Here is a 26,822-nt window from a genome sequence, read left to right as displayed (position 1 = left end):
CAATTCTTTTGATGCCTTTATTTTTTATATAAAAATTTATACAGATTTATTATCGGCTATGCTGCTTTAATCGATCATGGTAGAGATCAACTTTTGAACATAAAACCATATCTGCTTGTGTAATTGTCCAACAAACAATAATAATATGATTATTCAAAGACAGTGGCATTACGTAAATAATAAACACTATTTTTTAGGTTTGTTGGCTAGACCCAAAACCAAATGCATAGCTTTAATGTAAAAAATTCAAAAAAATGTTAGTATCTTCTTCAAAAGCAAATATCTCCAAAAAAAATAAGCTATTATGAAACAAAATATCAACATTTTGTTTTTTCTCGTATAATTGATAGATGCCAACTTTTATTTTTAATTTAGAATGGGATACTAAAAAGTCAAATAATTTAGCTACAAATTGTTTATAAAATCATTAAAAGCGGTCGACCAGAACACAATATATAAAACTTTAAAATACATGAAAATTTTGTGTGTAGTTTAAAAGGGTATATCATTTAATTTAATTTAACCAGATAATTTTGCTTTCTGTAGTGCTATCTTAATAAATTGCACTGAAATTGAAACTGTGCAACTTTTAAATATCACAACTGTGAGTTAAAGTTATTGATATGTTTGATCCGCTTGAGCAATAATTTCACACACAGAAACTAGCGTAGAATAACCAATACGCATGAGCATGTTATTCATACGTTTGATAGGATGTTCGTTAAAATTACATAAAAAACTGTTACCTGTTAAATTGATATGTGAATAAATCAAATTTCAGACGTAGATTTTGTCGGGGAACATTATCTCGATTTCCAAAATGGTGGAAATGGGAAAGCGGTACGGTTTTTCTGATCGGTTTTCCCTGTACACGCTGACGTGGCAATTTTGCGGGCACGAACAGATGTCCGATCTGTTTGGCGATTTCAAATAGAGCAGCGTCTCTGAAACACAGGCCTGCAATCACGTTCCTGGGTTCGTTATTATAAATTTTGCGTGACGCAAATAGGACACGTATTTTAGAGCTTCTTTTCTAGGGCACAACAACGAGTTTTGATTAAAAACTGGTCCGTTTTATGCCAGAAAGATACAAATTTGCAACGGAAAAAGCAAAAAAGTTATTTTAGTTTACAGGGGACCCAGTGTTCCGAAAATGTTCCAATTCTTTTGATGCGCTTATTTTTTATATAAAAATTTGTACAGATTTATTATCGGCTATTACTGCTTTAATTGGTCATGGTAGAGATCAACTTTTGGACTTAAAACCATATCTGCTAGAGTAAATGTACAACAGTACAATAATAATATGATTTTTAAAAGACAGTGGCATTACATAAATCATAAAAACTATTTTTTAGGTCTGTTGACGAGAACCAAAAGTATATAAATGCATGGCTTTAATGTAAAAAATTTGAAATAATGTTAGTGTCTTCTTCAAAAGCGAATATCTCCAAAAAAAATTAAGCTATTAGAAAACCTAATGTCAACATTTTGTTTTTCCTCGTAAAATTGACAGATGCCAACTTTTATTTTTAATTTAGAATGGGATACTAAAAAGTCAAATAATTTAGCTTCAAATTGTTTATAAAATCATCAAAATCGGTCCACTAGAACACAATATATAAAACTTTAAAATACATGAAAATTTTGAGTGTAGTTTAAAAGGGTATATCATTTAATTTAATTTAACCAGATCATTTTGCTTTCTGTAGTGCTATCTTAATAAATTGCACTGAAAATGAAACTGTGCAACTTTTAAATATCACAACTGTGAGTTAAAGTTATTCATCTGTTTGATCCGCTTGAGCAATAATTTCACACACAGAAACTAGCGTGGAATAACCAATACGCATGAGCATGTTATTCATACGTTTGATAGGATGTTCGTTAAAATTAGATAAAAAACTGTTACCTGTTAAATTGATATGTGAATAAATCAAATTTCGGACGTACATTTTGTCGGGGAACATTATCTCGATTTCCAAAACGGTGGAAATGGGAAAGCGGTACGGTTTTTCTGATCGGTTTTCCCTGTACACGCTGACGTGGCAATTTTGCGGGCACGAACAGATGTCCGATCTGTTCGACGATTTCAAATAGAGCAGCGTCTCTGAAACACACAGGCCTGGAATCACGTTCTCTGGTTCGTTATTATAAATTTTGCGTGACGCAAATAGGACACGTATTTTAGTGCTTTTCTAGGGCACAACAACGAGTTTTTTTTAATCAAAATTTGCAACGGAAAAAGTGAAAAAGTTATTCTAGTATACAGGGAATCCAGTGTTCGACTAATGTTCCACTTCTTTTTTTCTTTTTATTTTCTACAGTGTCCTCTGATTGTCTTGACGAAGAGGAAAAACTTTTTTATTATTGACATTTTGGGAAAATATTTTTAGAATGTGCATTAACACTACCAACGTAACATTGTAATGAATCTCTTGTACCAAATAATACTTATACCAAAACTTTGATAGAGTGTTTTTTCGGGACATTGTGTTATTCTGTATACATAAACATTAAATATAAATGATTTACCTTTATGTTTTGATAGGCAGAACATCCCTTTCATATTGCAGATAGGTTCATCTATAAATAAAACCAAATATTTTTTCTCAAGTAATTTAACTGTCACTTAAATTTTTATTGAAAATAAAATATTTACCTAATCTTCTATAATAATATGGAGTACAGTTACAATGCTGCATTGCCAAATTTATGCGACATTCAAACTGACAGTTGTTGTAACTATAAACTGGTATATGCCTCAAAGGTTTTTCAAGTTTTTCTGTAGGTAGCCTACAATTTCTTTGCTAAAAAATAGTATTGTTAGAGGGAAAAAATTGCTTTAACTCAAGGAACACTATATGCCTTATTCAACAATCATTTTTTATCTAAAATTTATACACCCTACACGTTAAAATGTAAACTAATATTTGTATTGTTGCGGACCCGTGTGTACTCGGCCTAACCCAAAGGCCTAACCAGACTAATATGCCCCACCCCCATTCGAGAAAGAATGGAATAATCTGGAGAGACAGAGAACGGCGCGGCGCACGGTGGGGTATTAGCATGAAAAAGGTGATCGAAATTCGAAAAAGCAAATGTGTTTAAGATTCTTCTTGTGCTCTTTTTACGTTTATATTATTGTTTTGATTGAAAATGGCTCAGCAAGCTGCATGTATGTATTCTACAAAAACGTATTATTTATTTTGATATTCTCTATACTAACGATTTTTTTTGCAACTAAAAGTTAGGCGTTCAGAAAATTTGATTAAATTTGTGACATTTTTATTATACTTAGAGATTTAGTTGCGCATTTCGAAGAATTCAGCATATTGTCTATATACGTTTTACTTAGTAAACATTGGGCTTTCATACAGTAAAATAAAATACTGCACCTTTTTGCGACTTTGCTGATAAAATGAGAAAAACATTCTTGGTTTCCTCTAATTTGCCAATCAGTGATATACTAATGCGAGGTGTAAACCGCGATGGCATTGTTGTGTACAAAGCGATCGCATTAGTGCCATTAGCAGTATAGCACAATTTGGCATTAGTAGCGACTTTAGTGGTATGGGCATTGCTCGCGGATCAGTTGTAGCATTAGTAGTATTAGTTGCGATATTACTACTGGCATTAGTGGCATTGACCGTGGAAACACTGGAACAGTGATTTTTCTTTCTTTTTTTAGAATCGACGAATTATCCTTTATTTTGTTCATATTATTTCCTCTTTAATTGAAAATAGCAATAATTTATATACGATCTACATAAAAAAAAATCGATCAACTATCTGTGTCAAATACCCCACTGTGCGGCGGCTAGACGCAAATAGAAAATACTAGTAAAATCTAGACTGTCTGTTTCTCTCATACTTAAACCGATGCCTGGGGCCTGAAGGGGACAGAAACAAACAGATCGGTCTACGCGTACAATTGCCGCGCTAAATTCAAAATAAATTCCTTTTAGATAAACAGTTAGATATATAGTAAATAAGTTGTAAATAGTTCTTTAAGTAGTTTTATCGTTATTGTTTTTTACTTAGTGTAAAATAAATTGTGTTTAAATAAATTAGAGTTTCTATCCACACGGAACCGACGAAAAACGTAACAATATGATGTTTTCATAAAATTATCTTAGATATTAGGTATTAAAAATAAATTATATCTGCACCTGATTAACTTTTTGCCTTAAAATTGCTTGAAGAATTACCGACTATAGTTTGGTTACATATTCCGTATGATATATGATCGAAAAAAAGAACGGCGTCAAAAACGGCTGGGAAATCAATCGATTATAATTTTAGCAAGGTCAATCTCCAAATAAACGCTAATTAACTCAAAATTTGTTAAAAATTAGCACTAATTAAAGAAACATTAAAAATTGAGAAAACGTTTCCAGACACACAAATCTACATATTTCCAAAAAATATTCTCCAATTTTAAACTACACGATTTAAAAATAATTTTTACTCAATATAAAAAAATTACAACCTTCTTAAGGCCATCTGGCAGTAAGCGCCATTAAAAAACAAGGAAGAGTAAGGGCCAAGTAAATTACGTCTAGGGCTGGACCTTGCCAAAATTATCAAGAAGAAGAGGAAAATAATTATCATCGATTGTCATTACCCAGCCTTCTTTGACACTGTCTTTTTTCGAGCGTATGGTGCTTAATAAGTCCTATTTTATTTTAAAATTTTAATTAAAAATATTTTTTATGTTTTCTTACTATCACATATTTTTTTTTATTTATACAGGGTCGCTGTTATGTATGGAAACGGCCGATTATTAGGTAAAATATACGAGGTACCGCAAAAAGTTAAATACAAAAATTATAGGATTTTTAAATATTTATTAGCGAGTAATAAATTTAAGTATACAGGGTCGGTCATAAAGTCGTGGCACATCAAAGTTTCATTTTTTTAAAATAAAACCCCCTGTATATTATTGCACGTTTCAATTCTTTCTTCAATTCTAAGCAAAAATCTAAATAATACAAAATGTACCTCAAACCAACCGTTTCCGAGTTATTGACTTTTGAATATATATCACTTAAACAATTTGATTTAATTAATGTCGAAATGTTCAGTTTTATTTAACGATGTCATTCTGCCGAAACTGTGTAATAATATTTGACATTAGTTCTCAAGTTAGCATTTATAGATTTATAAAATGAGATTATATCAAATATGGAAATTACAAAATTTTCGTTTAACATTTCAATTCTTCAATTTATGTACATTGTATATTACGATTACTGCTTAAAATTGAAGGAAGGATTGAAATATGCAATAATATGTAGGGGGTTTCATTTAAAAAAGTTTGATGTGCCGCATAACTTTATGACCTACCCTGTATACTTAAATTTACTAGTAGTTAATAGGCATATAAAAAATCCCATTACAACAACAGTATCACAGTTTCGGCAGAATGGCATCATTAAATGAAACTAAACATATCAAAATTCATTAAATCAAATTGTTTAAGTATAATATTTTCAAAAGTCAATAACTCGGAAACTGTTGATTTCGGATACATTGTGTGTATTTCGATTTTTACTTAGAATTGAAGGAAGAATTGAAATATGTAATAATATATAGGTTCTATTTAAAAAAATGAAACTTTAATGTGCCACGACTATATGACCGATCCTGTATACTTAAATTTATTACCCGCTAATAGATATAAATCCTATAACTTTTGTATTTAACTTTTTGCGGTACCTCCTATATTGTACTTAATAATAATAATCAACCGTTTCTATATATTTTCTGTATATAAATTATTGTTTAAAACTTACAGCCACAGATAAATGTTTAGCAGACTCTTTCAAAATAACAGTATCCACGCTAAACTTGGAATGAAGAACTGAATAACTTGATATTTCAACTCGAGGATCTAAGATTTCCATTACCTCATCTGAAGAATGCAAATATAACTACAAACAAAAAAGTTTGATACAGCGAAATAAAGCCTAGAAAAAGGGAAATAATAATTTACATAAAAGTCATTTTTGGTTTTTATATTCAAACTCCATGATGCCTTTGAGCTTTTGTTATAGTATATTGGTTTAAAGTTGGTATACCCATGCCATTTATTAAAATATCTGAAAAATAATAGAAAAAAATAGATGTTTCAACTATATCATAATATTTCATTTTATGAGATGCATTTTATTGTCAATAGAAAATTTAATAAAGATCATATTTCCATGTCAATTTTCTATTGGTATGTAGTGTTTAATAGAGTTCAGAACTGGAAATTCCCGGTCCATTTGACCCACAAAGAACCGGAACTCGAAATTAATTCCCGGTACTTTCGAGACTGGGTAACAATAATTAAAAAATATTTTTTTTTACGTGAGAAAGTCCATTGATATTTTCTATAACGGTCGAAATCAATCTCTTCTAAAAAAGTAGTGATGATATTTCTTATTTTTTTAATTATTTTTTCTTTTAAAGTTCCTATAATATTTATTAGCAATTATTAAAATTTAAAAATATTATTTTTTAACAAAACCTAACCTAACCTAACCTAACAGTACAGTCATAGTATAAGGAAACTAGTAGCTTTACTCCTTGTCAAATCCTTTGTTCTTTTTGCCACTTTATATGACCTTGTTCTCGCCTCCCGTGACCATTGACGTAGCTATATAGTCGTGGTCTATTAACTAGACAAAGTATAGTCGTGGCACTCGCCATAGTTTCACAGATATGTATTTAGGAAATATGAGTTCACAATAAAATAAAATAAAAAAAATTGATCATCGAATAAAAACTTACTTGAAAACAGAATATTTTCACATTTCATGTAGGTAACAATTGTTCTGTATCTGAAAATCTTCTGATAGGAAGAAATGCGGAAAAAATGGCATATTTTTATATTATTATCTATTTCAGAGATTTTCTACAACTATTTTTTAATTAATTTTAATATTTAATTTTCTGTAAATAACTGGATTCGACATAAAATTCTGCATATAGTACACTGTCTTTATTTAAAGCACACTGCGGTGTTGCCATTCTTATGTTTTTGTTAGTTGGCTAATTCTTATTCACTAAAACTTTGGTTAAAAACATTATATAAGAATAGTGGTAAAAAAACTAGAGTGAATATAACTTTAATAATACTTAGCTATGTTTTCTTAAACATGAAGGATACCAGAATAAATTCGTGTAGAAAAATTTACTTTATCGTATACAGGATATTCTTTATGGCGTCACTAAAATCGTAATATTTAAAATGTTGTATCTCGTTTTTTTAAATGCAACACCTTGTATATTATTTTTCCTTAAACTATGGTACAATGTTTCTCAGTGTATTATAACAGGTGCGTCTCAAAAGTGCTCACCTCCTATAACTTTTTTATTTTTTCAGATAAAAAAATGAGGTTTGGTATGTATATGACATAAATTATGAATGATTGACGTATTCAATTCTTTTCGGCCACTTCCTGTTTCATCGGAAATGACCACAACTTTTGATTTTTAAACGGCACTCTAGGTATTTTTTTACCTTATCCGAAAGGAAATGACACTCTGAATAGAATGACATATCATATGTCAACTTTTGACATTTTCGCTTAAAACAAAATTGAATTTTTAATTTTAATCTAGAGTGCCATGGCTATGATAAAAACACTAATTTTTAATCAAGGGGCCTTTAATCAATAAGCCCTGTCAACTTACTCTAAAGTGTAGTACATTCCCATGTGAGGATTAAATGTTGTACAAGGTCCAAATTCTGTGAAAATATTAACCAGTGGCTTCGTTTCGTTCAAAAAGTATATCAGATGTGGTATTCGTCGAATTTGGCGAGGAATTGTGAATATAACTTTATCTAAAACCTAAATAGGAAATAGAACTATTATTTTAGTATTATTTTTATATACGATGTTAAATAAAAATAATAATAATAAACAAATAAGACAAATTTACTATAGTACCATATGATCGAAAAAAACGGCGTCAGCGACAGCGATGGCTATGAAATGAAGACGCTGTGTTTTTATATGTAAAATTATATGGGGAATGTCATCGATATTCATTTCTAAACCAACTGGGCGCCGTTTTTTTTTCGATCATACGGTATTTTACAATTTATATACCTTCATATATTGAGCGGGTTCCAAAAACTCTTCAAAGTCTTCAGAAATGTACTTGAAATACTTTTCGTAAGTATAGTAATTACCAAAAGCCAGAAATTTTAAATAATTTAAAAATTCTTCATATTTTGTTGATAATATTTCTTCAGTTAAATTTAATTCCCTACATCAAACATAAAAAAAATATTTATTACAAAAATATATATTAAAAAGCGAGTTAAAAAGTAAATATTTTCTATTCAAAAACAAAAATGTTAATACTTTGTTATATTTTGGATGATTTTTTTCAGTTCTACGGCCTCTTTGAACTCTTTGAAACAAATAGTTGCTGTGGGAAAATCCAATTGTTGGTCCAAAACCGATTTATCTATTGTTACAACTGCAGGTCTTTGTTCATATCGTTTTAATACAACCATGCCTTGCCATATGGCTCCCATTGTGGTCAGACTAATTACAATTATCCAGAATATTCTAAAAATAACATGAAATTTGATTTGAAAATCGCCAGTTATATTCAATATTTATCTGAAACCATTGACAAACAATACCTCTAGTTTTGACAAAATTTATTCAAAATTACATTAAAGATAATAGTGAATGACATTGTAAATTGTAATATGACCATTGTAGAATGTAGAATGAGTGGAAACAATAGAAGTGGGGATAATATACAGTGGAATATTCTATTGTTCCCCCTTTCTTAAGTTATAACTATATAGGGTGGTCCGAACCAGTGGCGTATCCAGGATTCATGCCTGGGGGGGTCAATAACTCAATATTATACCTAAATAAATATTTTTTTACATTATATAGTAAGTATCTATCTAATTACAGCTAGGTATTATGGTAAATACTAGGTATAAATTAAATAAATAAAAAAACATTTTTCTTAGGAAAATGGTTTAATAAACGGTCAATATTTGGATGAAAATTGGTGTCTGGCAGTTTTTTGACATGATAAATTTGATTTTGATGTTAATATAACTCCTACAGGTACACCTATATATGTCTTAACTGATTTGAAGTGTAATAACATTTCGCCCGTACCTGTATAAAACTAAAGTAAAGTAAAAAGTTGTACTTCTCTATATACCTCCATCGGTGTCCGCTGCCGAAGTGGAATATTTTCTTGATCTTCTGTCAGCATTCAATATTATTTACGACAAAAAAATCGTTATCATGGGTGATTTTAATATTCCACTTTTCAATACACCAGATCAATCAAGGTGTAAAAGCCAGTTGCTAACTTTCTCAGAAATTCATAACCTCGAGCAGCATAATAATGTACCTAACTCACTCAATAGATATTTAGATTTAATTTTCTCCTACCTTCATACCGACTTGAGAAACGAGGTACCTCTTGTGGATGAGGATGAAGGATGATCCTTCGCTTCTTATCAGAAGTTGTATAACCTCTACTAATCTTGATAGTTTTCCCATCAACAAAGAGTCGACTCCCTCATTTAATTTTAGAAAAGCAGATTTTCCCAAGATGTATGACTTTATACTTAATGCGGACTGGTCTCCAGTCACAGACACATCTACTGTTCAAGATTATGCCACCTAAATAAATATATTTTTTACATTATATAGCAACAGTATCTATAAAATTACAGCTGGGTATTATGGTAAATACTAGGTATAAATTAAATAAATAAAACAATATTTTCTTAGAAAGAAAATGGTTTAATAAATAACATTACATCATAACACCAATAATCATTAACACAAAATTAACCAAAAATTAAAGAAACAAATAACAAAAAGCGGAAACAAACAAAAGGCCTATGAAAGAAATAAAAGCACAAATAAGATAAAAACAAATAACAATATCCCAGCATTTTTGGTCGTTTTGCCTGCATTTCATAAGTACATCTCCTGTACTAACCTATATTTGTGGATACATATACTGAAGACAAAATATTTTTAGCCTGATCCTACGGTGTTACGTAGGTAGGACTTTAGCAATTTTAAGGTTCCAAAGTTTTTTTTATTTAAGGAAGGAATAAGAGAGCCGCCAGTTTCATATGTCTTTGTGTTTAACAAATCGTTCTTCCAAACCATCGTTGCCATTGATATCATTATGGCCAGCAAAAGCCTCAAAAAATAAACTAACGGCAGGTGCTGATGGTATACCTTTCAAGCTTCTAGTAAAGGATTGTGTTTCCGCATTTATAACTCCATTGATTCACATAGTGTAATACTACGTAATAGAAAAAAGGAATAAAAGATTGATAATCGTGCCTGACGAACCTGGAGCAGTTTCAGTTTTTAAAATTCGGCCTGTTTTTTATCTACTAGTTAGATGTTATTTTTATTTCCTGTCCAAAAAAATTCGTTCATGTTTCTGTTCGTTTCTATAAAAATATCTGCGAAGCTCGGTTTTTCCACTAAATTATTGTTTAACATATAAATTGGACCGACGCGTAGCGCAGTTTGTGATGGTGGAGGGGCAATCATGCCCCCTTTCCCCCCCTGGATGCCACTGGTCGAACTGTATTCCGGAAACTTTTGCAGCATAAATGAAGATTAAAATAAGTAAAAAGTTTTATAAATGTACAGTCCTAAAGGTACGTTGACGAAAACGCAGGGTGTAGAAGTTTCATTTTATTGACTCTTTTTTGATTGTGCATTTCTTCAAAATAAACATCAATATTTGGATGAAAATTGGTGTCTGGCAGTTTTTGACACCTTAAATTTGCAAATGATGTTAATATAACTCCTACACAGACTCAAACAACCAATCATGTGTTTAATTATAAATAGGCGTGATGCCGAGTTAACAAGGTCATCTGTCTTTAGGGACCTGGGAGTCATATTTGACGAAAAATTCACTTTTGCTCTACATATTGAGCAAATGGTATCTTCAACAGCCAAAACTTTGGGCTTCGTCATCAGGAATTGTCGGTATTTCACCAATTTGCATGTTGTAAAAATGCTTTATTTCTCACTTATTAGGTCAAGGCTTGATTACTGCTCGATAATATGGAATCCAATTTACAATCATCACGTCAACTCAGTAGAATCCATTCAGAGGCGATTTCTCAAATATCTCATCTTCCGGGAGGACGGCACCTATCCCGAGAGAGGAATTGCTCACGACCTTGTCCTGTCGAGATTCAACTGTCTACCTCTTAAAAAACGCAGACAAATACAGTCCCTTAAATTCTTATATGCCCTATTTCATAATTCCGTTGACTGTTCCTCCATTCTGTGCAATATCACTGCCTATCATGTTCCTCGTCCTGAACTGCCTTTGATATTATTATTTTTCCTTGTTCTTTTGAATTTTCGATTACTTAAGGTTTTTATTTTGTCTTTTTTTTGTTAGTTTGATTAAATATGTTAGTTGTAAGTTGTATATTGTATATTTAGAGAATTTTCTGTAAATGGGCCTATATGGCTTGTTGGAAATAAAGGACTTATTATTATTATTATTAAAGAGTAAAAAATATACATTTACGTTTTTTACGTAAAAAAGGTCTCTGGCTAAAGATTGTTACGAGTAATGGTTCTCGAGATATTTGGAATCGAATTTATCAATACCTCATTAACGTCAATACGTTATCATTGACGTAAATTAAACATATACCGGGTGTTGCATCGTCCAGCGGGACATAGGAAATCCCATGTAAATTTTAATGGGGTCAATTATTGAGTTCCCTAATTATTTTAGAGAATAATTCTATTTAGGTTTATTGAAGAGCACTAAAACCCACATTCAAAAAAATAACTTTAGATAAAAAGATAACTTTAGATATTTTTGATTAGCCCGTTTACGAGTTGTCGCCGATTTATTTTTAAATACGAGTATTTCTCCTTTCTTATGGCCCTGTATTTACTTATGAGCACCAGTCAAGGTAAAAGATAACTGTCAAATGAAGTTGTCATTTCAGAAATTTATCTATTTAGTGCTTTATTATTATGATTATTATTATTAAAAACTCATACCTATATCGAAAATATTAGCCCTGAATTACACTACCGAAGAAAAAGTATTGATGATTAAATGGTATTATCAAGAAAATAGTTATCAAAAGGTGTCAGGCATGTTTGCTGCTCTGTATCCGAATAGACCGATACCTGGAAAATCTACAATCGCAAGGAATATCCAGAGATTTGAAACCAAAGGTACCCTAATAAATAACTGCAGATGTGAAGCAAGGTAGGAACAAAGAGAAGATGCAAGAAATGATACCGCCTTGGAAGTTTTATTGTGCTTGGAATAGAACGATGGAAAGATCAGCAGAAGGAAACTTGAGGATACTTGAGGATAAAATAGGAATAGATCACACTACAGCGTTTCGAATTTTGAAACGACATAAATACTATTCCTTCAAATATGAAAAGCACAAAGAGCTATGAGATGGGGATGAAATACGGCGGCAGGCATTTTGTTTTGATATGATGGAAAGAGCAAACACGGTTAGGGAATTTTTAAAAAACATATGTTTCACTGACGAATGCACGTTTACCTTAAGTAATGAACCCAATGTTCAAAATTATCAATATTGTAACAAAGAAAACCAACACAGGTCTGTCGAAACAAGGACGCAATATCCACAGGAAGTAAATGTTTGGGCAGGGATATTCGGACACAATATTATCGGGCCATTATTCCTTACGCGAAATTAAAATGCAGAATATTATTTGGAACTACTAGAAAATCATATTTTACCTGCTTTACATGATGCCGCTAGGGAAAATCAGGAAGTTTGGTACCAAATGGATGGCTGCCCGGCACATAGTACCCTGGCTGTTCGGGAATATTTAGACAATAGTTTTAACGGAAACGTTATTGGCCTAAATCATACAGTAAATTGGCCAGTAAGGCCTCCTGATATTTCGCCAAACGATTTCTTTCTCTGGAGCCATTTAAAAAACAGGATATACAAGGATAAAAAATACCCAAATCTAGACGAGTTAAAAAATGCTATTTCTGCCGAATGCAATAGAATTTCATTTTACCAACTAGCGAATGTAAGAAGAGAATTTTATGATCGCCTGGGTTATTGTCTAGCAGTCGACGGAGGAATATTTGAACATCTTCTTAAATCCTAAAGTTCTAACAATTTAATAGTACCTAAATTAATAAGTTATTGGATATTGTAATAATACTATAATTAACCTTGTAATTGATTACTTTATTTTACTTTAATTCATATTAATTTGTATTTATAAATACATCTTTAAGATTTCCCATGTAGGAATGAGTTTTCAATAATAATAAAGCACTAAATAGGTAAATTTCTGAAATGACAACTTTATTTGACAGTTATCTTTTACCTTGACTGGTGCTCATAAGTAAATACAGGGCCATAAGAAAGGAGAAATACTTAAAAAGATATCGGTGTTAACTCGTAAACGGGATAATCAAAAATATTTAAAATTATTCTTTTGAATGTGGGTTTTAGTGCTCTTCAATAAACCTAAATAGAATTAATCTCTAAAATAATTAGGGAAGCCAATAATTGACCCCATTAAAATTTACATGGGATTTCCTATGTCCCGTCCGACGATGCAACACCCGGTATATGTTGACTAAATAGTTATTAGACTGAATAAATCATAAATTTGAAATATTTTTGTGTCAAAAGTTCAAGAGAGTTTCTAAACGTTTTATAATTTTTCCTGAAGAACTTATAATTAATTTAAAAAAATTAAATATTCACAAATTTATTATTTCAGTCAAATGACTAATGTTTATTTTTTGTCAATAATGACATGTATATTGACTATTTTCATTTTAAATATCTTGTTGCTCGTAGGGATTTTTACCAAGACATATTTTTTACAAAAAGAGTCACAGAAATGAATATCGTTTCACTCTTTGAATAAGAAGACTAAGGAAGGATCATATCAAAAATCTTAGGTACACCGCGATGGGCCTCAAATATGGCCGACTTAAATTCCGGTTTATCAGTGTCGTTCTAATTTTATTTAAAAAAATGTAAAGTATGTACGAGGATGTATTCCAGTAAAATATAAAGGTGGCTCAAAAAAGTGTGAGTGGATCGGGATAACTTTTTTTTAAATGGAACACCCTGTATATTATTGTATTTTGGCTTCGTTTTGGATCACTTTACATAATCCTAAGATATGAGTAAATATGTTTCGACAGTTTCAGGGATAAATAAATAAAAAAAATATATTTTTTAGCCTTTCTTAAAAAAATATATTAAAAATACAAGAACTGTCCTGAAATCAAAACTATATCAGGTATTTACTTTAGATGGTCTAAACTTACTTTGCTATAAATATCGCAATCTTAAATCATACAGGATGCTCAAAATTCTACGTCAAACTTTCTAAAATATAAAATAATTTTTTCTTTGTTTTTAAATGGAACACCGTGTATGTTATTTTTTATTAGATGGAGAATTAAAAAATGAACATTTTTTGTATTTAAAGTATTTCAAAATATTTAATAGTTTTGCAGATACACGCAGTATTATTTCATATGGCTCTCTCAACGGTAAAATACGGGAGAAAAATTATTGGGTGGCTGTCATAAAAATTTACTGTGGAAAATGCCATATGAAATATTAAATCGCAAATATCTCCGAAACCATTAAAAATTTTGAAATACTCCAAATACAAAAAAAGTTCATTTCTTAATTCTTCATTTATTGAAAAATTAATATACAGGGTGTTCCATTTAAAAAAAAACAAAGAAAAATTATTTTATATTTTTGAAAGTTTGGCGTAGAATTTTGAACATCCTGTATGATTTACGATTATATATTTATAGTAAAGGTAAGTACATACCATCTAAACTAAATACCTAATAGTTTTTGATTTCAGGACAGTTCTTGTATTTTTAATATTTTTTTAAGTGAGCTAAAAATATATATTTTATTTATTTATTAATATCTCTGAAACTATCAAATCTATTTACTCATATCTTAGGATTATGTAAAGAATGATCTGAAGGAAACCAAAAATGGAATAATATACAGGGTGTTCCAACTTAAAAATCATCCCGATCCACTCCCTATTTGAGCCACTATAAGTTAAAATATTTTCCTGAAATACATCCAAGAACATAGTTTAGGTTTGCACTTAAACAAAATTCTCATCTTTTTTATTCTAGGAGCTACAGATGCCCGACGCACTATTGCCGGACCCTGTACACCCTCCACTATCCACGGTTGAGGTTTAACCACGGCACATAAAACAATCGGCACGCCAACTCTACTCAGATTCCATTGTTTAAAATTTCTATAAAATATGACCTTGTCGGCGCCATTATGGTTTCCTAGTCAGGGCCGGATTAAAACGTATTAAAAAATTTCTTAGAAAATACGACAGGGTCGTATTAAAAAAATACTGTAATTGACTGAAACTGAATTTTATTTACAATACTTTTGTCCAAACAAATGAGTCGTTAACCGCGCATACTTCTCGAAAAGTAAAAATGAAAAAATCAATTAAATATTTCACTGTAGAGAATAGACAATTAAAATTAAAAAACATGCAACTAACAAAAACATGCCAGGAGTTACAAACAAGAATTAAAAAAATACCAATAAAATATTTATTGAACAATATAAAGAGGCTACGTACAAATTATGCCCATCAAGGGGCGTAGCAAATTTTATTAATATTCAAATTTCACAAATTAATAAATCCACAATTTTTTTTGAGAAACTTCTATTTTTTTCATGGCAGGAAACAAAGTAGGTACCGCATTGTATTTTATACGGTTACAAAGTGAATTGGTAAACATTTTAAATTCAAAGTGAACAGAACACAACCTGTACCTTTTCTGGGCCTTATTTATATCTTCAACCAAGTCTTCTCTATTAGATGCAATTGCCCATGTTCTTGCCCTAAAAATGTATTGTTAACTTGTTACTAATCTATTGTTATTTTCGATATACTCATTTTATTTATTTTTATAATTTTATTTAAATTAATAATATAATTATTTTTAAATTAATTGTTGAATGTCTAGATTCAACATTAAATTTTACTAAATATTTAACATTTTAATCTTGCTAATATTTTATATACATATAAGATAAGTCTTGAATAAGTGCAAATATTTTCAGGGGTGGTATATTTCGACCCCAGGAACACGTTTATGAGTTTTTTTTTCGCTAAAAAAAGATATTGAAAATCGTGCATTTTCTTTTAACTTCCCTGTATATTTTTCGAAAACTTTTTAGAACTGCCTGTTCACCGCAAATTTTCCCACGTTATAATTTCTTAATCTCTGATATTACCGTAGTTACGGCTTTACTCTATGGTTGCGGCACTAAAAGGGATGCAAATACAGAAAAAATCCAGTGGCTCTCAACTCAACATTTAAAAAAAAACATTTTTTTTAAACTTAAATAACTCGGTTATTTTGGATTTATCTGAAAAAGTAAGGAGAAAATATGTTTCTTTTATCGAGATCTGCCAGCCCTGAAAATATTTGCACTTATTTAAGACTCACCCTGTATATAAGTTTGTTAACATTTAATATAGATGCTGAACTTGTATATTTTTAATTAGATCTTTCTATTTAGCTGAATGTCCCAATATGTATACTACTGTTTTTTTAACTAAAATATGTTAAAATAATTAATCACATATGTATATACATACCTAATCGGATCTCTAGGAAACAAAAAGAAACTTTTATTGCAGTTTAGTCGTCTACTCGGGCAGTTTTTTGCTGCACAACTTCGCCCAGGCATTTTAAAAACACGTAAAAATTAACGATTTAAAAATGTTCAGAAAAACAATAATAAATTATATAACACAAGAAACGAAAATAAACTAGAAAAACCAAATATATAACACAATAAACAAAAATAAAACAACAACTATAAAATATAACTCAAGAAATAAACAAAATAAATTAATCCATACGCTACTGACTCGAATCAGCCGAAAGTGTGCGCAGTCGATGAACTACGACACTGGTTACTTTCTGTCGATGGAAACCCTAAGGGCGGAGTGCGCGACGGTATGCGCGTAGCATTCCCGCCAAAGAGAGTTAGCCTGCCGTGTGATTTATATGCCTTGGTTTAACCCTCCGTGCTCTTCACAGTCGAGAAGCTCGTTTTCTTTCTCTGGCTCAGGTACCCTTAAGGTTGAAGCTTGAGTATCTGTCTCCATTTTCTCCACCTTTTTAACCTGGTCTCTCCTTAGACCTAATACAGGTGTTGTCCTGGATCTATAATAGAGCATATATCTCTTTTTCTCTATTGTCTAGTGAGAATGCTGGCAAAGCTAGTTATACACCGCAAGGGTTAGTCAGTCCCCTTCTACAGAGTCCCGCATGTAGAAGTAAGGATGACGATAGAATACAATGAGTTGGTCCCTGGTGCCCCAAGGTTGAGACCGGCAGAAGCTAGTCTTCTATCTAGCCACACATCCCTTTGACCTGGTCTCGCTATTATAAGATTTAAGTTTTTGGTGAGGTTGTCCCCTCTTGGTCCGGGCTGTTAACTTAAGACCCTCCCACATCCTCTGCCCGTGATACATGACCACAGAGGGTAGAGGGTGCCTGGTATGACAGCAGGGTAGTACCCATCCGGCATACGTTTTGGTGAATAGACAAAGTGCCCGAGGGGATTCCCCCTAGCACTTGACTAGGAGCTTCCCCACCAACGACAGGGTCTCGCATCTCCTAGAGGAAGTATAACAAATATGACCCTGAATTAAAGGCTAAATTGTGCTATCTAAAACACGCTGCAAGCTATTTGTATACCGAGTTGATCTTGGTAGGGGGATGTTTTGTGCTTTGCAGAAAAATAGTGTGAAATAAAACTAATGTGAAAAATATTTTATAATTATTAGATATTTTTTATTTTTATTAAGTGGGAAATAAAAGTTCATGTTTGTATGAGTTTGTAGTTAGTTAGTTAGTAGTTTGTATAGCGCAACAAACATATTTTAGGAAATTCATCCCCTTGAAGAATAAAATGAATAATTAAAGTTTGTATTAAGATTCATCGTTACTAAATATCTGGTTTAGAAGTATGAAATTTTGCACAGAGTTCTTTTAAAGCGATATCAGTATAAATAGCTTTTGAAAATATTTAAGTAAAAAATAATATGAAGATTCGATATACAGGGTGTCCCAGAAATAAGTGCAAGTATTTTAAGGGGTGGTAGATCTCGATAAAAGAAACATATTTTGTTCTTATCGTTTTTCAATAAGTCCAAAATAACGGAGTTATTTTGCTTTGAAAATTTAAAAAAAATTATTTTTTGCTAAAATTTTGAGAACTACTGGATCTTTTCTCGATTTTCTTTCTTGTAAATATAATTTAATATCTATGTTGCCATATTATCAAGAAATTATGATTTTTAACTAAAAACTAAAAAAATTTTCCAAAAAGTTTTTCAAAAAATTTCGAATTTTCATTTTTTTTCGCGAATGGGACTTCATAGGTGCATTTCTGGGGTTGAACTATACTACCAGTTAAAATACTTGCACTTATTTCTGGGACACCCTGTATATAATTCTAGAAAAATGCGATGAAAAATGGAAACCAATAGAAACATGTTCTTGCAGACGAAGTCGCAGGCAAAATAAGCTAGTTATGGCGCAGAATATAGCTACTAAATATATATACTTTCGGTGGTTATGGTACGATACCTTTCTAATCTGATTCTTTTATCATTCAAAACTATATTTCTTAAACTATTTATAGAGCTAACATTTAGATAACTATAAAGAAGTTCTTTTAAATTAGGTGTAGTATTTTGCGACATCACAATGACAGACAAAATGTTTAAAACAACAATAACTACAATAACAACCATACTGCAGTGTGCCCATAAAAAATTTATTTTAAATATGCCCATTTAAAAGCATAACAAACTAACTTAAATAATTGAAGAATTCATTTTTTAAACATGCACTCCGGATTTTTAGCGCAACTCTGTAATTATTTTATTAATATTTTATTATGCTATTTATTTTGTCTTGTTTCCCTACACAGAAATTACTAAATATATAATTATACAGAAAAATATAGAATTAGAAGTAAATTAAAGATTCAGGCGCCAAAAGTTTATAATTATTTTATAAATTTACTACAGAATTTACAACTGCACTAAAATAAAATACAGAGCATAAAGCAAAATGTATTTTTTGTTGATTTAAGAATATTTTATTAATTATTATTTATTTATATATATTTTTATGTAAAACTATATAATATGTATGCCTCTTCCAATATCAGCATTCAGGGTTAGGCAACTTAAAATACAATATGCATAACGCACAAAAAAACAAAAATCATATAGTGAATCGATGGTATTTAAATATAAAAATGTTGATGTATTCAACTTGGATATATCAGAAATTATTTAACAAACTATTAAATTATAATGTTTACCGTTACATTTTTTAATATTGTCTTAAGCAGAGAAAAGGTACATGCATGGTTTAAAAAGAAAAATAACATTAAAGGAAGAAAACCAAATCTAAAAGATAAATTAAATATGTTGTTTACTAATGAGTAAATTATAGTAATAAGCTAATCATTAATAATATTGTCAGTTTCAAGAATTAAAATAGTTTATAAACCTACAGTGATGTCATCGCTTCTATTCTATAATTTTTGACCTTTTACCGCTCTATTAATTTATGATGCTCGCATGCACATTCAGGTGGACCAACCTAAAATTTCAGAACCTAAATTTCCAAAAATATTAAATAGAACATTAAAATTTATTTATAACTAAATATTGTACATAATTTTTTCACACGATATTAATATTGTTTTGGTAAATCATTGTTTTTATTTGTTTTTTAATAATATAATTGCAATGATTATTTATAGTCAAAGAATGACAGCTTTTCGATTTCTAATGTTGGCAGTATAAGGAATTTTGACACTGTGTGAAATGGCTGACATCTAAATACCGAGAGGTTTTCTTTGTTTTACTTCGATATTTTCTACGTTAAATCCTTCCGCGAGTGGAAAATATTGTTAATTTTATAGGATATGTTAATTAAAAGTCACAGGCAGTGCGCGTAGTTAATTTAGTGCATGAGATCGCGACCACAATACATTTCGTTCATACAGGTTTGACACAAAAACCTGTCAATTCTTCGACCAGCAGATTATAATTTATTTTCGCATTTTCCGAAGGTAATTGATATTTTCCTATAGAATTTTCGTTTAAAACGGCGTAAAATATAAAAGGCTACGATATTTCGACAATTCCCGATGCGAAATTAAAGCGATTTTGTTGGAATGCGATACAGAAACTTTGATTTGTATTTAGGTATGTCAGATTGAGATTGCCCCCAAGCAAAAGAATTCCAATTATTTTGTAATCTAATCCTATTAAATTTACTTCGGAGATATATAAATTAGACTCGAAACTGTGGCTTTTTATGATATATTACAGTTTTTTTCGTCAATATCGATCCTTTATGCGAAAAATTATACTACCTAATATTAATTGAGTAAAGTAGTTTTTAATGATGAAAAATAATTTTTATTGATATATCATAATGCTTGTAGAATATGTCATTGTGTTTGTGTTGTATGTATTAATACAATTTATTATTTGCAGAAAAGAAGAACATATCAGAATCAAATTCTGGAATGATATAGTGTCATAATTTAAGATGAATATTTTCAATATGAATGTAAAACTGTAGTGTAAGGCTGAGCATGGGACAAGCGCCTCGGTCTATCGACATGAATCAAAACACCTCAGCCCGGTCTCCGGGCTACCATCAAAAGGCTATGGAAGAGATTCAAGTAAGTGTGATATTGTGATTAATATTTTTGAAATGTTTAGTTGTGATGTAGTCTACTAGTCTAGTGTAATGAAGAAAATAAATTAATCATCTGTTTACATAAAACAAAACTAGCTCCAATTCTACATCTTATTACTAAAGTATGTACTAGAACTGTCGAGCACTTTCAGAAGGACCCGAAGAAAACATTGGAGATCTACTGTCGATCTGATATAATCATATTTTATTCATATATTTTGCAGACTACTAAATACAGAAGCTTAATATTATTCTGTACTGAGTATCTATGTTCTCTTTCTTTGTAGAATTCTCTGAGGCCTTTTGCGAAGAGTGGTAGTGAAGTTTTAGGATCTAGTGCAGCAAGTACAATATCAAATTTCTCAGCTACAAGTGGAATTAGTTCTATGAGCTCTACGTCAGGTTCGAATGGTGATAATGGTAAAGATCACTTACAGATTCGACATGCGTTGGCTCAGTTAATAAGTATGGGGTATTCAGAGGTAAGTCAGTCAGTGTTTTGTAATTATTAATCACTTATTATTCTATCAATTATATTTCTATATTTCTAACCTATAAACATTGGTCTTTATATGTTGTTTTATAGTACGTCTGCTGGATCTGTGTGTATGAAAGGAATGCGGACAAAAAACATTTAAGTTAACAACAATATATTTTATTCGTCGACTTGACGAGTACGTCACCTCAAATCGCTCCGCCCACTCATTTTATTGGCTACTTGCAAATTTATCGAATTTTTATTGATGAGACGCGCCGTCTAATTTTTTACGAAAAACATCGAGAGAATATCGTTTCCCCTCTCACGGATACCCCGTAGCTATAGAACGGACAGACGTACTGTAGACAACTGTGAAAATTATTTAAACTTAATTTAAATGTAGCTCTTCCACTTACTATCCTTTTAGTCAAAGTTAAATGAATTTGGAGAAATTCAAATGTTTGGCTTAGTTTAATTTTCCAATGTAAAGCTTATACATTTTATCATTGTATGTTGTTTTCACTTTTAGAAGGGTTTCTGAATGTGTATAATGTGTCTGTAGTATACTGCTCTGTTAAAACAAAATGCCTTAATTACACTTGAGATTCCAGTGTGTAATTAAAAATATCAATGTATTTTCCAACTGAATAAAAAGCAAAAACATCTCTTGCTTTATTTTCGAAATTATAATAAAATATAGTTTCACCACAAGTGTAAATCGACAGTTATTTTTATACAGGGTGGTCTAAATTGTATTCGGGAAACTCCAGCAGCATATTCTGCAGATAAAAATAGGTAAAAAAATGTATAAATGTATGGCCTAAAATACTTAGTTTAGGAGAAACAGAGGATGTAGATGTAGAAGTTTCATTTTATTTCAATTTTTTCCAAATAATTTCTGAACTCAGGTCGATATTTGGATGAAAATTGGTGTCTGGGTGTTTTTTGACATGAGAAATTTTATTTTGATGTGAATATGAGTACTATTTGTAGGGGGCGCCACCTACATGTTTTTGAACTGTTTTGAAGAGTAATAACTTTTCATCCTTAGACAAGGAAAGAGAGGGGACAGCTGACACGCATATTCTCCTGTGAAAAATTTTTGAGGCCAAAACTTGATCGGCGGCCATACTTTGGTGACAAGATTTAGAGGTGACACCAAGCGAATTTTTATGTTTTTTGTGAATACTGTTTTGTTTTAAATTTATAAACTGTGTTGTTTAGTATGGTAAGATGTTCGGCGTATGGCTGCAAAGGCTGAAGCGAGAAAAAAATGACTGGAATTACATTTTACAGGTAAAAGTTGATACACAACTTGTGCTATGTAGTCATAAATGTACATTTTTTTCATTATAGCGGTAAAAATATTTAAAATGCTTTTAATATGTCTTGTACCACATCCAAAGCCAACTATTTTTCTTAATTCCAAGTAGTATTTTCAATATCCTATATTATAATTAATGTTTGAAACTATAAATAATGCTAGTTAGACAGGATTCGTCCAGGGGCGTAGGGTATTATAATCAGAGAAATACAATTTCTGCAATAAACATTTTTTTATATATTTTACATGTAAAAAAATGTATAAAGTGTTGTTATCAAATATGTAAAATAATAATTGTAAACTATGAAAAAAAAACGAAAAATTTTGGATATAAAAAATCTATATGTATAGTTGTTACATAAAACTTAAACTTAACAGATTTGCTGGGGGTGGACAAACTTGTGGCGGGGTACTTGTTACAATATTTTTTTAAATATCCTTTCAAAAAATTTGCTAGTTTAGGTGTATAATAATAGTTTCAATGAGTAATTAATAAAAATTTAAAAATAAATAAATAAAATAACACAAAGCTTCTAGAATTGTTTTTTTTTTGCGGAAAATTCGGATATTCTTATGATTGAAGGTAACAAATATTAAAAATTACATTATTCATTGAATCCGTAGGCAAGTGTGAAGGGCCATTCCTCTCAGTCGTTTTTCGATGCCATTTTATATAGTTTTTATGTCATTTTATATGTAGAATTATATGTGGAATGTCATCGATCGTCATTTCCAACAAATAGAATGCCGTTATTTTTCGATCATACGGTATATGTATATGTATATACACATTTAAAACATATATATTTACATTATTTTTTATTTAATTATACATTATACACACGTTAATAAATAAATAATTGTCTTGATGATCAGTTCACTGTGACTGTTAAATAAATTTTGCATTATCGGCTTAGATATTCTAATATTATAAAAGTGAGACTATAAAATACAAAATTGTATATGCATTACTCAAAAATAAACGATATATTAGTTAATGTTTTAATAAATATTTTTTATCGTCTAGGTACAAGCTAATTTCTTATGCTACGCCATTGGAGAATTTCGCGTGGTGACAAGTGGCCTCACTTTCAGCTGCCGTGTTACCTGTCCCCTCTCTTTCCTTGTCTAAGTTTTCATCCATACCTGTATTAAATTACTGAGTGAAAAGAATACATTTCCGCCATTATTTACGTAAAACTACGCGTAATGGTTCTTAAAAATATTTAGAATCGAACTAATCAATACATGTCATTATTGACCAGCATTAAACATGTTTACTAGGTAGTTATTAAACAGAAAATCTGGATTTTTTGTGCCAAGAGTTGAACAGAAACTGTTTTATCATACTTTTACTGGAAAAAAATATGATTAATTAAAAAAAAATAAAAGTTTCCAACAAATAAGTCAAATAACTATCTAATCAACATGCTTATTTTTTGTCAGTGATGACATAATGTATCAAATATATTATGACATAATATATTCAATACAGGTATGAACAAATAGTTATTACTCTTTAAACCAGTTAGAGAAACTCCCAGATACCAATTTTCATCCAAATTTGGACCTTTTAGTTCAGAGATTATTTGGAAAAAATCGAGTTTTCTGTATATAATTACGAATCACACTGTATAAAACTGCCCAATTCCCACAAATATATTTACTAAGAGAGACTTTACTAAGAGAGACTCTTCTTCAACTTTTTCAAAGTGTCAGATAAGAGGTTTTTTGTTAACATGGCATTATAAATGACAGTGGCGTTTGTCATTAATATATATGCTACACACAAAGACATTTTAATATGTTAAAATTTTACTCAATTCTTACAATTTCATGTTACTTGCTTCTGCATGTTGCATCCTGGCTGTGTATATGCTGTGGTCAAAATATAATGTAATATTGTTATTATTCTAAAGGAGTCAGCTATGAGAGCCCTGCAATTGGCCAATGGCCGCGTGGAACTGGCCTTGGATTACTTGGGCAAACAGTTTTCTGACCCAACAGGCAAACCCAGCGCTGGCTATACCAAGCTTATTCGCAAGCCCAGCATCGAAAGGGAGTTGGTATTACCCAGAGGAAGTCCAGCCTTGGACTCTGGTGCTGGAAGTTCACGTTCGGACAGTCCAAGAATGCCAGACATCCATTCATCAAGGTAAAATTTACATATTAAATATAATATACCTACATGAAACATAGCATACTTTAGGTTTGTTCCAACAAGCATTTTGAAATCCTACTCGAATCGGTTTTCTTGCACTTTGTTAGCATGCGCGGACGGGGAATAGTTTTGTGACGGTGCAAAAAGTATCAACGTTGGAACGCCTTGTGGATTGTTTTCGCGAGTCAAAAGTGTGAACCGTGCGTGTATCGATCGGTTTTTTGTTTTTGTTTAGAATTTCATAACATAAGCCTATTATTTTTCTTAGCAATTAGCAAAAATAATAATTATTATTCTTAAAATCTTGAGAATCAGAATCCAGTAATTGTTGGTAAGTGTTGTTTCAACTTTATACTCACTAACTCACTTACCTATCCTCTCTTTTATGATCCTGTTATGCGTAGTTTCCTGTTATTTCATTGCAGTGGTAGAATCTTTGAACATAATTTTATAAATAAAAGATTAATTAAAATTTCCGAACGATTTACTCCACACAAACTCACAAGCAAAAGTATAACGCACACGTATTCAAATTCGTAAAAAATTATCAAGACAGAAGCATCAGCAGGACGCCGGACCAGAATCAGCTGTTAAAAATTGATAATCCCTGCCAATATGCTTTAATACGCAAGTCAACCCAAACAGTTTTCAATTTGAACCATGTACCGAAATTACCGTTCTGAAATCGTAACTAAACGATCCCAAGGTAGGTTGGAACGCAAATAGGATCGTCCGATAACCGTCAAATCTCGGTTAGAACACATTTGAATTACTGCGCACGAGCGTGATCGTTCGGTTCTGCGGCGGGTTGGAACAAACCTTTTATTTCAAACAAAAAACGTCATATATGTATAAACTCACTGGCACGAAAAACAGGCGACTTAAATTTTCATGTATTTTAGTTTCATACATTGTATTCTAGTGGACCGATTTTGATGATTTTTTAAGAAATTTGTAGCTAAATTATTGGACTCTCTAGTGTCTCTTTATAAATTAAAAATGAAAAATTGTCATTTGTCAGTTATATGAGGGAAAACAAAATAATGATATTGTTACGGATTCCGTGGGTCCACTATTTAAACTCACGATAAAATACTTAACGAATTTATTTTCTCACTTTATACACAATTACTAACTTATAACACACAACAAACTAACTATTTATAAGATTCCTTCACCAAATTGTCCGATTTTCAATTTCCACGCGGTATATTCAAATTTCAAAAACTGTCTCAGTTGTCGATGGCTCCGGCTTATATACTCTATTGACTGCTTCTCGAAATTTCCCCAATTCTCGAAAGCGTACTTCTTCATACCAGACAATTCTATTGTCTGATTCCCTTACTTCTCGACTTGACTAAAAGATGGCGCCTGAAAAAGTCTTTTTAATTTCTGGCGGATACGTTGCGGTTGTGCAGGCAACCAGTAATACATTTTTAATTTCTGGCGGATGCGCCATTTTCTTGACATTGCCCCTTCTCAAATTTGATCGTCCCGATCAAGGTTTCCTGTCTGGTATCTCTTCAATCGATCCAGATGAACTACTTTCATCTTACTTCTAGGGCTGCGTTGAATCCGGTACACAACATCATTTATCCTCTTGATGACTGTATAAGGACCTTCCCATGCTGGAGTTAACTTTGGGGACCTCCCTTTCTTGCGCTGTGGGTTATATAACCATACCATATCGTCCTGTTGAAATCCCGTAGAATTGGCTCTGAGGTCGTAACGAGCTTTCATCCGGTCACTGGCTAGCGTAATCTTACTTCTTACGGCCTTATGAATTTCCATTAACCTTTCCTTCAGTTCATCCGCGTAGTCCTCTACATTTGTGGTGCCGTCGTCTGGTGATCCGAACACCAAGTCACAAGGCAACCGTAATTCTCGACCAAATAAAATCTTCGATGGTGAAAGTCCGGTGGTGTTGTGAACTGCACTTCTATACGCCATTAGGAACAGCGGTATGTGTTGATCCCAATCTCTTTGATGTTCGGCCACCATTTTCGAGAGGTGTT

The 26,822-nt window shown here is 31.3% G+C and overlaps 1 protein-coding gene across 2 annotated transcripts in view; it reads left to right on the top strand.

Annotated features, from left to right (window-relative positions):
- Window positions 1-19,951: 19,951 nt before the first annotated feature.
- LOC115884063 (serine/threonine-protein kinase Warts) overlaps window positions 19,952-26,822 on the top strand; it is a 29,631-nt gene continuing 22,760 nt past the window's right edge. Inside the window, exons 1-4 of one of the 2 annotated variants that reach the window (XM_030902515.1) lie at window positions 19,952-20,206; window positions 20,637-20,827; window positions 21,132-21,326; window positions 24,566-24,801. In XM_030902515.1, coding sequence (XP_030758375.1) covers window positions 20,738-20,827; window positions 21,132-21,326; window positions 24,566-24,801 — 521 coding nt within the window. In that variant the 5' untranslated portion in view covers window positions 19,952-20,206; window positions 20,637-20,737. Of the gene's footprint in view, window positions 20,343-20,636; window positions 20,828-21,131; window positions 21,327-24,565; window positions 24,802-26,822 lie in introns of both variants that reach the window. The other variant, XM_030902514.1, reaches the window with a different exon arrangement.

This window comes from Sitophilus oryzae, unplaced genomic scaffold, assembly GCF_002938485.1.
Source record: "Sitophilus oryzae breed Bouriz unplaced genomic scaffold, Soryzae_2.0 scaffold_2009_pilon_pilon, whole genome shotgun sequence".
Lineage (NCBI taxonomy): Eukaryota > Metazoa > Arthropoda > Insecta > Coleoptera > Curculionidae > Sitophilus > Sitophilus oryzae.
This window is presented reverse-complemented; position numbering and strand designations above follow the sequence as displayed.